Source organism: Sciurus carolinensis, chromosome 14 (genome assembly GCF_902686445.1).
Source record: "Sciurus carolinensis chromosome 14, mSciCar1.2, whole genome shotgun sequence".
In the NCBI taxonomy this organism is placed as follows: domain Eukaryota; kingdom Metazoa; phylum Chordata; class Mammalia; order Rodentia; family Sciuridae; genus Sciurus; species Sciurus carolinensis.
In genome coordinates, this window is record NC_062226.1 from 17542439 (window position 1) to 17555931 (window position 13493).

The 13493-nt window shown below is 41.8% G+C and overlaps 1 protein-coding gene across 6 annotated transcripts in view; it reads left to right on the forward strand.

The window, feature by feature from the left end:
• The window catches only part of Astn2 (astrotactin 2), an 851054-nt gene that overhangs the window by 404432 nt on the left and 433129 nt on the right, over positions 1-13493 (forward strand). For 5 of the 6 annotated variants that reach the window (XM_047524417.1, XM_047524418.1, XM_047524420.1 and 2 more), the window contains one exon: positions 435-572. In XM_047524417.1, the coding sequence (XP_047380373.1) occupies positions 435-572 (138 nt within the window). The remainder of the gene's footprint in view (positions 1-434; positions 573-13493) is intronic. The other variant, XM_047524419.1, reaches the window with a different exon arrangement.

Here is a 13493-nt window from a genome sequence, read left to right on the forward strand (position 1 = left end):
AGATAAAGACATAGAGCAAATTAAGTGACAATACTAGAAATCAGACACTGGTTTGAGTTGATTCTGAGTCCATGCTCTTGGCCTATATGCTAGTCTGCTCCTGCTGACTTGGCAGTCATTTGTGGAACTCCTACTGGGTATAGAGACTAAGGGGAAATCAGAGCTGAAATAGTCCCTGTCTTCACAGTTGACTGTTAACCCAGGAAAAGAAAAGTAGAAATGCAAAGCAATGCATGAGCACACTGATAAACTGATTTAAAAAATGACCATTTGTGTTTGGGCCAACCTGGCCAAACTTGTGCCTTGGGGAAAATAGGGGACTTAATGGGATGGAGAAGGAGAAAATGCCCCATAAGGGATGGGAAGAGGGCCCCTTTTTTCTTTTTGCTCTCTGCTTCCCAGGGAGTTCCCCAATGGAAACTCTTACATTACAGGTCTACTTTCAGCTTGGGCCAAGGCCTCTGGCTTCCTGTGAGCAAAAGCTTTGTGGTTCCACCTGTGGAGCTGTCCATCAATCCCCTGGCCAGTTGCAAGACAGATGTGCTCGTCACAGAAGACCCTGCAGATGTCAGGTAGGGATATCATCTCCAGGACTCTGTACCAAGGACTTCTTGGAGGCCTGTATGTTCCTCAGTTTCAGGATCACAGGAACTCCTGTGCAGGAGGGACCTCTGACTGCTGATGGAGTCAGTTGATAGTGGATATGAAGAACACAGTCAACTACCCCACGCTCCAAAACTCCTAAGAGTACCCCCCTTGCTGGGGCTCAGTGCCGCATATTATAACATCATTACTCTTATTTTGGGATTTTATAAAATATAAGAGAGGGTAACATATTATCTCACTCACTGTGGGATTATTAATGAACTTATTGTGTAAAAAGTCAATATTTGACAGTATATTGGAGAATCATGAAGGCCTGAGTTTGGAGAATGGGATGCTTTCTGCTGTGATTCTGATACTGAGGATGGACTTTGGGCTAATCCATGAGATCTAAGGGTCCAGAGACCAAAGCTCTTTGTTCTTTACTCCTGAAAGGATGATGACTGCATCTCTCCTTATATGTCCTGCACCTTGTCGGAAACTTCATTATAGACTTATTCTACTGTGTTCTAATTAGTTGTTTGCACATCATTCTGTCCCATTATGTGATGCACTTCTCAAGGTCGAGGAAAACAACTTATTTAGCTTTTAATCTCTGGTTCCTAGTACAAATTGGACAACTACTAAATGCTTATTGATTTAATTAATTCAATGGTCTTAGGACTGATCCTAGTACCATTCTGGAGCTTTCTAGTAGAGATGTTTTTCTTCTTCTTCCAATTTGGTTGAAGAAAGCCTTACAGAACTTTTGATGTCACCAAAAATGAATTCTAGTTTTTCTTCTAAATCTGCCTTTCACATAGCTTACTGGCTTATAAAAGTCAACATGACCCCCTGGAGTGCCACCGCTTCATGCTGTCTTTGGATCATTCTGAATCAAGACATTATCAGTATGGCCATGGCATTGTGATAGGACCCAGCTCTCCGACTTTTCCATATATTTATTCTTACCTGTCACCTTTCACAAGGTCACCTTTTTCGGTCTCTTACTATTTCCCAAAAGTAGTTGATTGGAGAGTAATAGACTAATGAAAGGATATCATTTATTTAGAAAATGAAATAGTAATTACTAATAATTAAGGAACTAAGGTGGTTTTGCACATATACACCAGCACACACAAATTGATTCATGGAAGATTATTATCATTTCCATGTTTTATACAATTGAAGTTGATAAAACTCAAGGGAAACCTGTGCTAAAATCTCTCTGTATCATATATTTTGAAGTTGCAGCAAGGAACATCCATGTGGTTGAAAGACCATTCTCCAAGAGACCTAAATGACCTTGTCTGAAATTAACTGAAGAAGGTCTCTGCTAGCTGTCAGTAGGGTTCTGTGCTGTTGACATTGCACACACTATTTCAGTGAAGATAGAAGGCAGATGTCGGACTGGTTATGAGTCACTTGCTCTGGAGATGCAAATGGCTGGGTGAGATTGCTATCTCTCCCATGTGTGAGAAACATGATCTCAGTCAAGTTCAACTCTCTAAGCTTCCTCTCCTTTATGAGATAAAGATAATAACAGTACCTTGCTTCACAGAGTATAATAACAAGCACTGACATCCATCCATCATATCCTCTGTGCCAAATATGTTACAAACACTATCTCATCCCATGCTTGCCTCAGCTACATGGGTTGAGGCTATTATGTTCATTTTGAAGATCAAAAATAAATAAATAAACCAGAGGCCCAAGTGATGCTTTCTCTAGTAGGTGACAAAGTCATGCTTAGACTTCTGCTCTGCGAGGAAAAAACATTGCAAGCATCACCATTTGAAAGGAGCTGTGCTAAATTGAGTTTTCCAAGCTGCACTAATAAACCTTGTTTGACATGGCATTGCCCAGGCGAGCATATCATGGGCGTTCAAGGAATTAATAAGTTCCAGTCAGGAGATAGGTTAGAAATTAATAAATAATAGATCATAATTATAGATAGCCAATAATGCTGCTGTGGGAATGCAACCGAGAGATTAGAGGAAAGACCGTGAGAAAGCAGAGGCCAGGGGAGACAGGTAAGCATTACGTAGGGTTGGAGAGGAAAAATCAAAGTTGACGATTTTATTTTACATCTGTCAGTCTTGAGAAAGATGGAGACCTCACTCTGCCAGAAGCAAAATAGTCAGATGTATAGGCTGCGATCCTCCACAGTGGCTAAACTGAAAAGAACTAATAATGGCAAAGGTTGGTGTGCGTATGGAGCAACTGGAACTTTCCTATCCTCACTATAGGAATGTAAGTTAGCATGACCACCATGTAAACCTGTTGAGCAGTATCTACTGCGGTGTCTAATGTAGAGTATGCACATACCCTATCACCCCTCAATTCTACCCTTAAGAATATGCCTAACAGAAATGTGTGTATATGTACCACAAATAATACTAAAAAGAACATTAATAGTAGCACATGTTGATTGCCAGGGAGCTGGAAAAAAAACCAAATATCCATCAACAAAAACATAGATAGATAAATTAGGAGATAATCCTATGATGGAATACCATTAATGAGGAAAATGAGGGAAAACAACTACCATGCAGTGTACCATGTATGAATCTCATAAATGCAATACTGAATGATGGAATCTAGTCACAAAAGAATATATATGCATATTCTTTTAAAACTAGTCTTAATAATTAATAAAAACTGATCTTTGGTTTAGAAGAAAGGAAGGATGGGGATGCCTTTGGGAGCTGAGGGATTTGTGTGATGCCGATGACAGTTGACCTCTTGATCTCAGTGGTGGTTACATGAACAGTTTTACTAACACTTTATCAAGTTGCACATTTTCCCCTGTTGTATGTTTATTAAACATAAAGTTCATTGCTTAATGTCATAAGATATGGAATGCAGCTAAACCTCTTTGTGTTCAAATCCTCAATCCACCACTTACATGAATGCATGAACTTTTCTATGGTTGTGTTTACTCTTAAGGTTGATGATGAGAAAAGATTTTTTAAATCATATAAGAGAAAGGTGAAGGTCAAATGACATGATACAGGTTAAGTCCTGAATTTGGAACATAGCTAACTGGAGAGGCATTAGTTATTACGTTTGTTATGGTCTACATGGCACATATAGTGAATTTTGTGTTCTCTTTCTCTGTTTCACTCTTTTCTCTTTCTTTTGGTGAAAGACTGTATTCAGTCAATGATGCATTTTGAAATCAACAGCATCTTAGTATTGAAGGCTTGCAGTAATCCCTATGCACACCCAGACATACACACACACTACTACAGTATGCCAGGTCTGTGGCTTTAAGTACATGAATATATTTATGGAATGAATGAAGAGTCACATACAGGGTAGACATAGAGTACTTTGAGAAGTTGGAAAAGAAAGAACAAGTTCCTGGGCAAAGAATTTAGGTGATTATTCCCAGGAGAAAGAACATTGGCAATTAACCATGAACTGCACATGAGATTTGGTTATGTAGAGTCTAAGGTGAGAGGGAAAGATTTTCAAGTCTGAGGGGTCGAAGGGCCAAAGAAGAGAACTGTTCCCTGATGGCTCCTATGCTCCAGCCTGCCTCAGCAGGAAGCTGCTGTGAATGAGATTTTTTGCGTTGGAGACACTAATGATAGCTGCTGCAGCAATGGAGGTGCAAACTCAAGCTACATTTCATACAGATTCCTTTCAATTCTGAAAAGTTCTATCTGAGCCCCTCTTGTGTGCCAGGTACTGTGCCAGGAGCACAGAGATGAATAAAGCCCTCCCCTGCCTTCCAGAGTCTCGAGGCTTAGCAAGGAACATGCCACAAGAGCCTGGCTTGAGAGATGAGATAATAGTCACTTGTGGAGAGAGCAGCATGGCAAAACAACACTTAGGACTCCACACCGGGCCTTCTTCACGATTTCATCTGGAGCTGGTTCTCCTTGTAAGAGAAATGTGAGAATAGCTATTATAGTTAGAATAATAATCACCCACAAAGCCCAGCTTTTGGAGCTTCTCAGTGATTTTCCTATGATCTCAAATCAATGAAAATGAAATGGTGAAATGCTGTTAATTCCGGAACAATGGTACAAGAATAATGGAATATCAGATGCAAGCCAGCATTGCTCACTTGGTGATAGTTTTCACGTTGAATTGGTCCTAAATAGAATTAAGAATGTCTCCTTGTTCTTTTGGCCTTTCAAGTCCAAGCATTGAGAATTTACTGAACACCTATTATATGGCAGGCTAAGTACTGGAGATTCAGAAGAAAAACAAGACAAGGATTTTATTTTTATTAAATGAGACAAAATCACAAATAAAAAGATGAACGTTGTGATAGTTGAAGAGGATAGAGAGAAATTTCAAGGCAGAGAGAAGGCACGAAGGTGTAGGTGGTCAGACTCACCTAGAGGTTAAAAGGAAGTTCTCACAGAGAAGAGAAACTTCGAGCCAAATTTCAAAGCATGCAGAAAGTCAGGAGGTCATTGGTTCTCAAAGCGTGATCCCAGGACCAGCTGCATCAGCATTATATAAAAACATGTTAGAAATGCAAATTCACAGACTCCCTCTATGGTAGATGGATAATGATCCCAAAGGCATCAGCTTATAAATCCTAAAACTTGTAAATGTTACCTTATTTGGAATAAAGCTCTTTGCAAATGTGATTAAGAATCATAAGCATAACTAAAAAGAACAAATACAAATTTTAAAAGAAGAAAAAGAACAACAAAAAAGAATCTTAAGATAGGTTGATTATCCTGAGTTATCTGGTTGGGCCCAAAATATCATACCAAGTGCCCTTTTAAGAGAGCAGAAGAGAGAGATTTGACACACAGAGAAGTCAAGTTAAGAAGGAGTGAGAGGTTGGGACCATGTACCACAACCAAAGAATGCTAACCACCACCAAAAGCTGGCAGAGGAAGACCCAGATAATCCCCAGGGCCTTCACAGAGAGTATGGTCTTGATTTTGGCCCAGTGATACTGATTTGGGGCTTACAGTTGTTTTAGGGCCACTCCAGCATGTGGCAATTTGTTACAGCAGCCACAAGAGACTAATCCACCTGCTGAATCCAGTATTTCAGAGGTTAGCCCAACAAACTGATTTAACAAGGTCCCAGTTGATTCTAATGTCCACTAAAGTTTGTGTACAAATGAACAAGGTAACAAGACAAGAAATAAATCCCCTGACTTGAACAGAAAACAAAAGATATAAGTTTTCAAAACTCCAGGGTGGCAATAGCTTTTGACATAGCAGGATGTATGTGCTCCCAAATATTGCTGGGACTCAAAATTCCTGTCTGTTTTCAGCCCTCATCTTTCTGTTTTTCTTTGGGTTGATTAACTTTTCAGGAACACTTTCAGCTTCTATTCCAAGCTTACAACCTGAGTTTAGCACTGCCAGGGAAAAGATGAGTTCTTGCCCAATCAGTTAAGCGAAGATCCCGGCACCGTGTAGTAGCAATAGCAGTTCATCCTTATGTGGCACTATTCCAGATGAGATCATGTAATATTCACCCATTATTAGCTCCACTGAATATGTGAGGCCCAGAGAGGTCATGTAACTTGTTCAAGGTCACAAAGCCAGAAAGTGGCAGCACCAGGGTGTGAATTCTGAGAGCCTGACACTTGAGACCACATCCAGGGTATGATGCTTCCACTTGGTCTAATTTGGGGCATTGGCCTTTATCCCAAACCAATGCCTAAAGGGACTGAGGGCTTTAGTTAGCCAGACCTGGGTCATTAACTCATCCTCAAAACCAACAAGGTGAGGGAGAACTTGACTATGTGGATTGAGATTACAGATAGGATAATCCCTAGGGAAAAATCATAACAGGTAACAAGTGAGTGTTGATAAGAAAAGCACTCACAGATGTCCTCTCCATGAGCAAGGTACAGGGTCTTGAAGTGGCATTCCCAGTGAGGGAGCTTCCAGTCCAATCTGACTGAAGAGTAGCAGTGCAGGATACATGGCAGAGGCTGCAGGGAAAGAAGGACAGGAACCACAACGTGCCTGGTGCTTTTGTTCCCTTTTCTTAGCTGTGAACCATATAAAAGGCATTTGAGGACATTTTGTTCAGTGCTAGAGGTCCCTGCTGATGAGGACTCCAGATATTGCAGTCTGCCTTGGGCCCAGACAGAATCCCTATCAGAAACAATGCATTCCAGAAACATGGACTATGCATCTTAAGGTGAAATCCCCAATAGATGCATGCCAGGTACTTTGTGGAACTTTGTGCTAGGTGCTAGAAATACAAAGACCAGAAAGGGAAGGAAGAATAGGAAAGATACAGACTTCGGAGTCATTGAGGCCAAGATGTGAATCCTGGCTCCACAATTTGCTACTTGAGCAACTGGACCAAGTCAGTTCTCTTCTCTAGACCTTCAAGTGAGAACCTGGAAGGTGGAGGTAAGTGTGTTTCCTTCACATGGTACTCGCTGGGACCACACAACATACAGAGAGTGACTGGCACAGCACCTTTCATGGAACTGGTGTTAAAAGAATGCTGGGAAGTTTGAGAGGTAGTAGGAATTGCAATACAAATTAGTCAGTAACCATGTGATGCAGTGTGACCAGCTGATGAAAAGAAACAGTTCATGGTACAGAAGCTGTATAGACACAGGGTGTCTGCCTCCATTTTTCTTGGTCACATTAGCTACCAATAGGGGGATTAAGGAAGGGAAAGGACAATAGGATGTGTGGGTTAGGTGGGAGTGAATCTCAGACTGTTGCTGAATTATATGGGGACACATGACTTTGGATGGACTCAGGGAGGAGAGTCTTGGGGAAAGCCCTCCCCTTGGTATGGCTCTTATATTGTTTGATACTCATGATACCTCCCTCCTATTGGAGCTGAAAAAATACTCAACAACTGGTCTTTGCATTCCCTATAACCTCAGCAGGTTTGCTAATGGCTGTATGTGATTGTACATGGTAGGCAACCTAGGATATTTCCCTTTCCACTGAGGATGCTGATTCAGAGTGGGTTTCTTCAGCCCTTGCTAGGTAGAATCTCAAGCCCAGAAGCCTCCCCTTCAGTTTTCCCCTTCCTCACCATTTACTCACACAAACGTCCTTTCCCCATAGGACAAGGGAATTGCAACAGGTAATCCACTTACCTGCTCAACACACAGGAGATTGGACTGTTGAGCAAAGAACAGTGAAGGCTCTGGTGTCAAACTACCTGTGTTCAAATCCCAGCTCCACCACTTGCTATTGGACTTTGAGCAAATTACTTAGACTTTCTGACCCTCAGTCTCTTACTTATAAATGGCAGTGGTAGTTATAGCTATATTTCTGGGTGTTTTTGAGAACTGGACAACATATTCAAACTCTTAGTTCCATATTCATAAGTAATAATGAGTAGCATTTACTGAGTGCTTAATATGTGTCTGACCCTGTCTAGGGACTTTACAGTTATGGATTCTGACTCATTAAACTCAGTGATGTAGTTACTGTTATTTCCAAATGAGGAAAAGAGGCACCAAAACTTAAGATATTTGCACAACAAAACAGTTTAATCAGTGGCAAAATTAGAATTTGAACCCAGGCCGTTGGCTGAGTGCTCAGTAAATCCTGACAACTATGGTGGCAGGGGGATTCTCTTTAAGGTGGAAGGTTAGGGTCATTGGGCTTTCTATCTTAGTCTCTGTTGACCATTTTGTCTACTGAGTGGGTGTGTTCTTTATGCAAGTGGAATATGAAATATCAATGGAGGAAGAGGGAGACTAGGTGAAGGGGAAGTCACCCTAGCACCCACAGTTGGATTCATGGAATTTGGGCATTAGAATGTTCCCTGCACTTCCATGTCCCTCCCTTTTCTTAGGAGAACGAGGCTCCTCTGATAAGCATGACTAAAGAGGCCACCACGTTCCCTACAGCTTGGATCTCCCTCTTACATTCTGGCTGCCTGTCATTCAGCCAGTGAGCCTGGAGACATATATATTTCCCCCATTTTAGTTTAGCGATCATAATAAAAGTGAAGTCTATTAGGATGAGTTTCTGCCTGGGCTCAGTAAATCTCTTCAAACACTGTTCAGCACCAGATTTCTGTTAGTCTTTGCCACTAGGGAGGCTGTGCCACGCACCGACTGTCAGCTCGGGTGGACGGCTCAAGACACAGACTCTGCTAAATGAAACTCAAATGGAGACTTTGGAATATAAATATTGAAGTGACCCAGGTTGGATAAAGGGGAACCAGTTAGCTAAGCTTCTATCTTACATGCAAGAGATGCTAAATTATTAAAACTTTAATAAATGTAATAATAAATATTTGATGTTGAATTATAGAAGGCTTTGCAGATACAGTGAAACTGAGAAATGACTTGTTATATCTGCATTAGTAGTTAAACACTTTTCAAATGATACTTCTGATGCTGAGGCAGATGTGAAGATCTTTAGATTAGAAAGAGAGAGAGACAGGAAGGTATAAATCTTGGCAAGTATGCTGGATGACAGGTCAGGGTACCAGGGTCTGAGACCTGATCTGGCATAGAAGACAGAGATAACGTGATATTTTGGGCAGAGACCTTCCACACAGATTCACGTAGTTGATCCTTACAGCCATCTTTTAATGCTGAGGCAGCTTTTACCTCTCTTCCTGTCCCTCTCTGCCCTACTAGGATCGTGGTTGTGATAATCTTAATCTCCTCATATGATGTGCTTCTTCTCACCAAGGAAGAGTCCTTCTCTTCTTTGAATTGCAATTTGAAAAATCCTCAGGAAGAACTATTATTGATTGCTCTGGTGTATGTTAGGAGCCCACTCCTGGCTTAGTCATCTGTGATTAGGGGACAGGGTTATAAAGTACACATACAGCCAAGGGGAGAATTGAAAAAACATCTACTCCAAGCCAGGTCTTCAAAATCCTCCCTGAGCTTCTGTTTATTTGTCTATCTTACAGGTTGGATTAAATCTGAGGTGGCAGATGTCAGACATCTCATGTGCCAACTGAGATAAATAGATAGGGGCTGTTTTCAATGTTATGTTGGGAAGATTTCTGAGACTGTAAACAGATTCATGTGGGGAAACTGCCATGGTCAACTCATGATGCTTACCTCCAGTATTGGAGGGGTGTTGTGAAGGCTCAGGTGTTTGCCACCTCTGAACTTGATGATATTTAGAGATTTCTTATCCCATGACTTGATGATTATATTCCCTTATCAAATGATGAGAGATTTTTGGTTGCTAAGATGCAGAAGAAAGGATGATCATACGATAGAGATGTTGAGGATGAATTAGAAATGGAACTGTCCTATCCACCAGCCTCATTCAGCCACGTTATCTCAGGGGACACATTTGAAAAATCTCATCTTAGTGACAACATAGTTCCTGAAATAATTTTCTGGCTAGTAGCAGAGTTGAGGCTTCCCGTGAAAATGCTTCCTCGGTACCGTCTGGCACTAGCTCTGTCGTTTGTATTGAAAACTGAGCACTCTGATTTAGGCTCTAAACAAACTACCCACATTGCTGGGACCTTGACCTGCATCTGAGTATTCCCTTTGAGGTATGTGTGAGCAATTATAAGCTCACAGACTGGGAGGGGCTCCTCAGGCATTTTTTCATCCCCTGCCGTCACACAGATGGTCCGAAGTTGGTAGAATCCTCCTCTGTTTGTGGCTATCTCATAGCCCCCTCCCCTGTTCCCTAGAAACCCTCTCTTGATCTCATCTCAACAGGCTCTGTTTTCAGGTATGTGAACAGCAACTGAAGGACATTGTCCACCAAGATAAGCTAAGTGATCATTTTGTGATTTTTAGACCTATTCATTGTGGCTACATAGGTCCACCCGTATGTTTCCTTTAGCGTATCTTACTCTGCCAGATAAAGACCAAACCCCCCCCAACACACACACACACACACACACACACACACACACACACACACACACAGTACAATCTGGTCAGAATGATGATCTGGATATTTCAGTGGGTGATTTGGTGATCCTGTCCATTAAGCTTATTTCCTTTTCTACTCACCCAACAAGGAAAATGCTATCAAAGAGGATCCCAGCAGCAAACTGGTGATAACATTGAAGCTAGAAGACTCTACAAAGGGAGCTATTCACAGAGTTTGGGGAAAGTTCTAGAAAAACAGCACGGGATATGCACTATCCTGTGGCACATGTCATTGGATCAAGGCGAGGGTGAAAATTCCAGAACAAGGAGAGAAAATTCCATGGAGCTGTGGCATTTAGTTAAGGGACACAGATGGCTCGTGGTGCCTCTGCCAGAGAGGCACCAGGGGAATGAATTATTCCAACTTCACTCAACGGGAGAAGTGAACCCAATGGAAGTCAGGTACAGAGTCCACTGAGGTGGCCTCCTGAGGCAGGGGCAGGACAAACTGAGCAAGGACCAGAAGAAGCACATGGAAGCCATCCAGCACAGATGTCAAGTCTTCCGCTCTTCCTTCAAATTATCGTCCAAATGTCCACACCTCTCCATCTTCACTGACACTCCCTGGCCTAGGCCTTCTTCAATAGCCTCACTGCTCCCCGCCCTCATCCCACCCCACGAACATACCCAGGCCCACCTCTACACAGAGTCTTCATGCCTGTTCCCTGCTCAAGACCACTGACAGCCTCCCACTGCCAGGTGCCTCAGAACTGAGGTCCAAACTATGTCAGCTGGCACACATTAGCACTCCAGAGCCTGGCCACATCCCCTCTGTCATTTCATCTCCCACCACATTCCCATTTGTTCTTTGCTTAAAATGCCACACAGCGTTCTTATCTCCCTGCCTTTGCCAGTGCTGTCCCTGTGCCTGAAATGGACTCACGCCCTCACAGTCCCATATGTACCTGGCTCACTGCTCATCCTCCATCACAGGCTTGCAGCAGCATCGCTTCCTTTGAGCAGCCTTCAGGGAATGTGCCCTCCCCTCCCATCTGCCAGTCATTGTTGCTTTGTTGCTTTGTTTGTTTTGCTGGAATATTCCTTCAGGAATTAGAGAACAGGGCACTGCACTGCAGTTCATTGTAGATGAGTAACCCCCATCCTTACTGGCATCTGTGTGTTCCTGGAGGTCACAGGTCGAAACGTAACAGTCATTGTATTCCCAGTTCCAAGCACAGTAAGTGACTCAGGGAAGGGATGTAGAACATTTTGATGACACTAATTTCACATGGTTATTTTGGTATGATCATGAAGATATTCTGATATTACCATCAAATATTGTCAACAAATACTTCTGAGCTATCTCCAAGTATCACCTGATCCCTTTACACGGAACTATTGCTACCATCAAAATAGCTCTATTGAAATTTCCTGTCTCACAGTGTTTATTGTATTGTATGGAAGCAGATCATATTATCTCAAAGTAGTTCCAAATAACACCAGTGCTTTCGGGCAAGTAAATGGAATAAAAGTTTTAAAAGATGGGTTCCTTAAGTTTAAAAGTTTGAGAACTCCTATTGTAAGGGAAGTGGTTATATTGATTTCCTTGGTGGCAGCTTTTCTAGGGCTGTTAATATGCTAATGAGCATCATGAATCTTTAGAAAATAAACTCCACATGCTACAATCTCCTCAACACTATTCCAGTAGAAGCAGGTTCAGAATCAACCTTCTTAGAGGTACACTTTGGTAAACCCACCTTAGTCCACCATAGCTCAGAAGATATATGAGTTAAGCAAGGTATCAGAGAAAGAGGGATCAGTTCTCAGAGGACCTCTTTCAAGCACCCATATATTTTGGGGGAGTAGATGTGGGGAGCTGGCCTGTTTTTTGCTGGATTATTAGTCAGGCCAGTGGCTGCTCCACATTTCAGCTCCTGGACTCTGCAAATGGCACAGGAACTCAAGGGGGGGTGCATCATGTAGAGACAATGGCCATGCTTGGGTATTCTGAGAGAAGCAAGTCCTGGGTGAGGAGTCAACCAACATCACCTAGAACTGACAAAGAAGAAAGGGTAAGGAAGTGCCAAAGAGAAAAATATAGTAAGAGAAAAGAAATACTTCATCACAACCCAGTCTTTCCAAACTCTGTAGCCCAACAGAACTCAGTCATTAGCATGCCAATGCTGGTGCAAATTTCAGCTCTGCCATTCACTATCAGGGTAACAGTAAACATGCTATGCTTCAATTTCCACATTTGCAAAATAGAGATAACTCTAGCTACCTTGTGTGATTGCTGTTGAGAATCAAGTGAGTTGATGCAGGATATGTTTGGCACAAAATACTGGCTATTATTGTTACTATATTCAATTGTTTAGCATGAATATTAATCCAGTGTAGGAGTTGCTCATTAGGCCCTTCAAAATTCTCGCCTGTTCAGGAGAAATTGTGACTCATGTTCCTTGTGTCCTTGCCTTTTCTTCCTGAGGCTTTGCATGCAGTAAATATTCAGTAAGTGCATAATGACTAAGTTGTTCGAATGCAACTGAAAGATGTTTCAAAAAAAAATTCAGGATTCATAGCAATGTTATTCACAATAGTTAAGACATGGAAGCAACTCAGTTACCCATCAGTGGATGAACAGATGAACCAAATGGGGTACAAAAATATAAGGGAATATTATTCACCCTTCAAAAGGAAGTACATTCTGACATAGTTATAACATGGAGGAACCAAAGAACATTATGCTAAGTGAAATAAACCAGACACAAGAGGACCAATACTGTATGATTCCACTGACAGGAGGTACTAGAGGTATAAATAATGGAAACAGAAAGCAGAAGGGTGGTTTCTAAGGGCTGAAGGGAGGGGAAATGGGGACTTGTTCAATAGGAGCAGGTTGCATTTTGCAAGATGAAAAGATTTCTGGAGGTGGATAGTAGGCAGTGGTTGCCAATGATATGCACTTGGTGCCACTGATCTATATACACTTAGCATTATTAAGATAGTAAGTTGTATGTTATGTGTACTTTATCATAATAAAAACCAAAGTCGAAGAAATAAGAGAAAGTAAAAGTGTGCATGATCATCCCAGGCAAACCATGCCACACACCTCCGTGGCTTCCTGGTT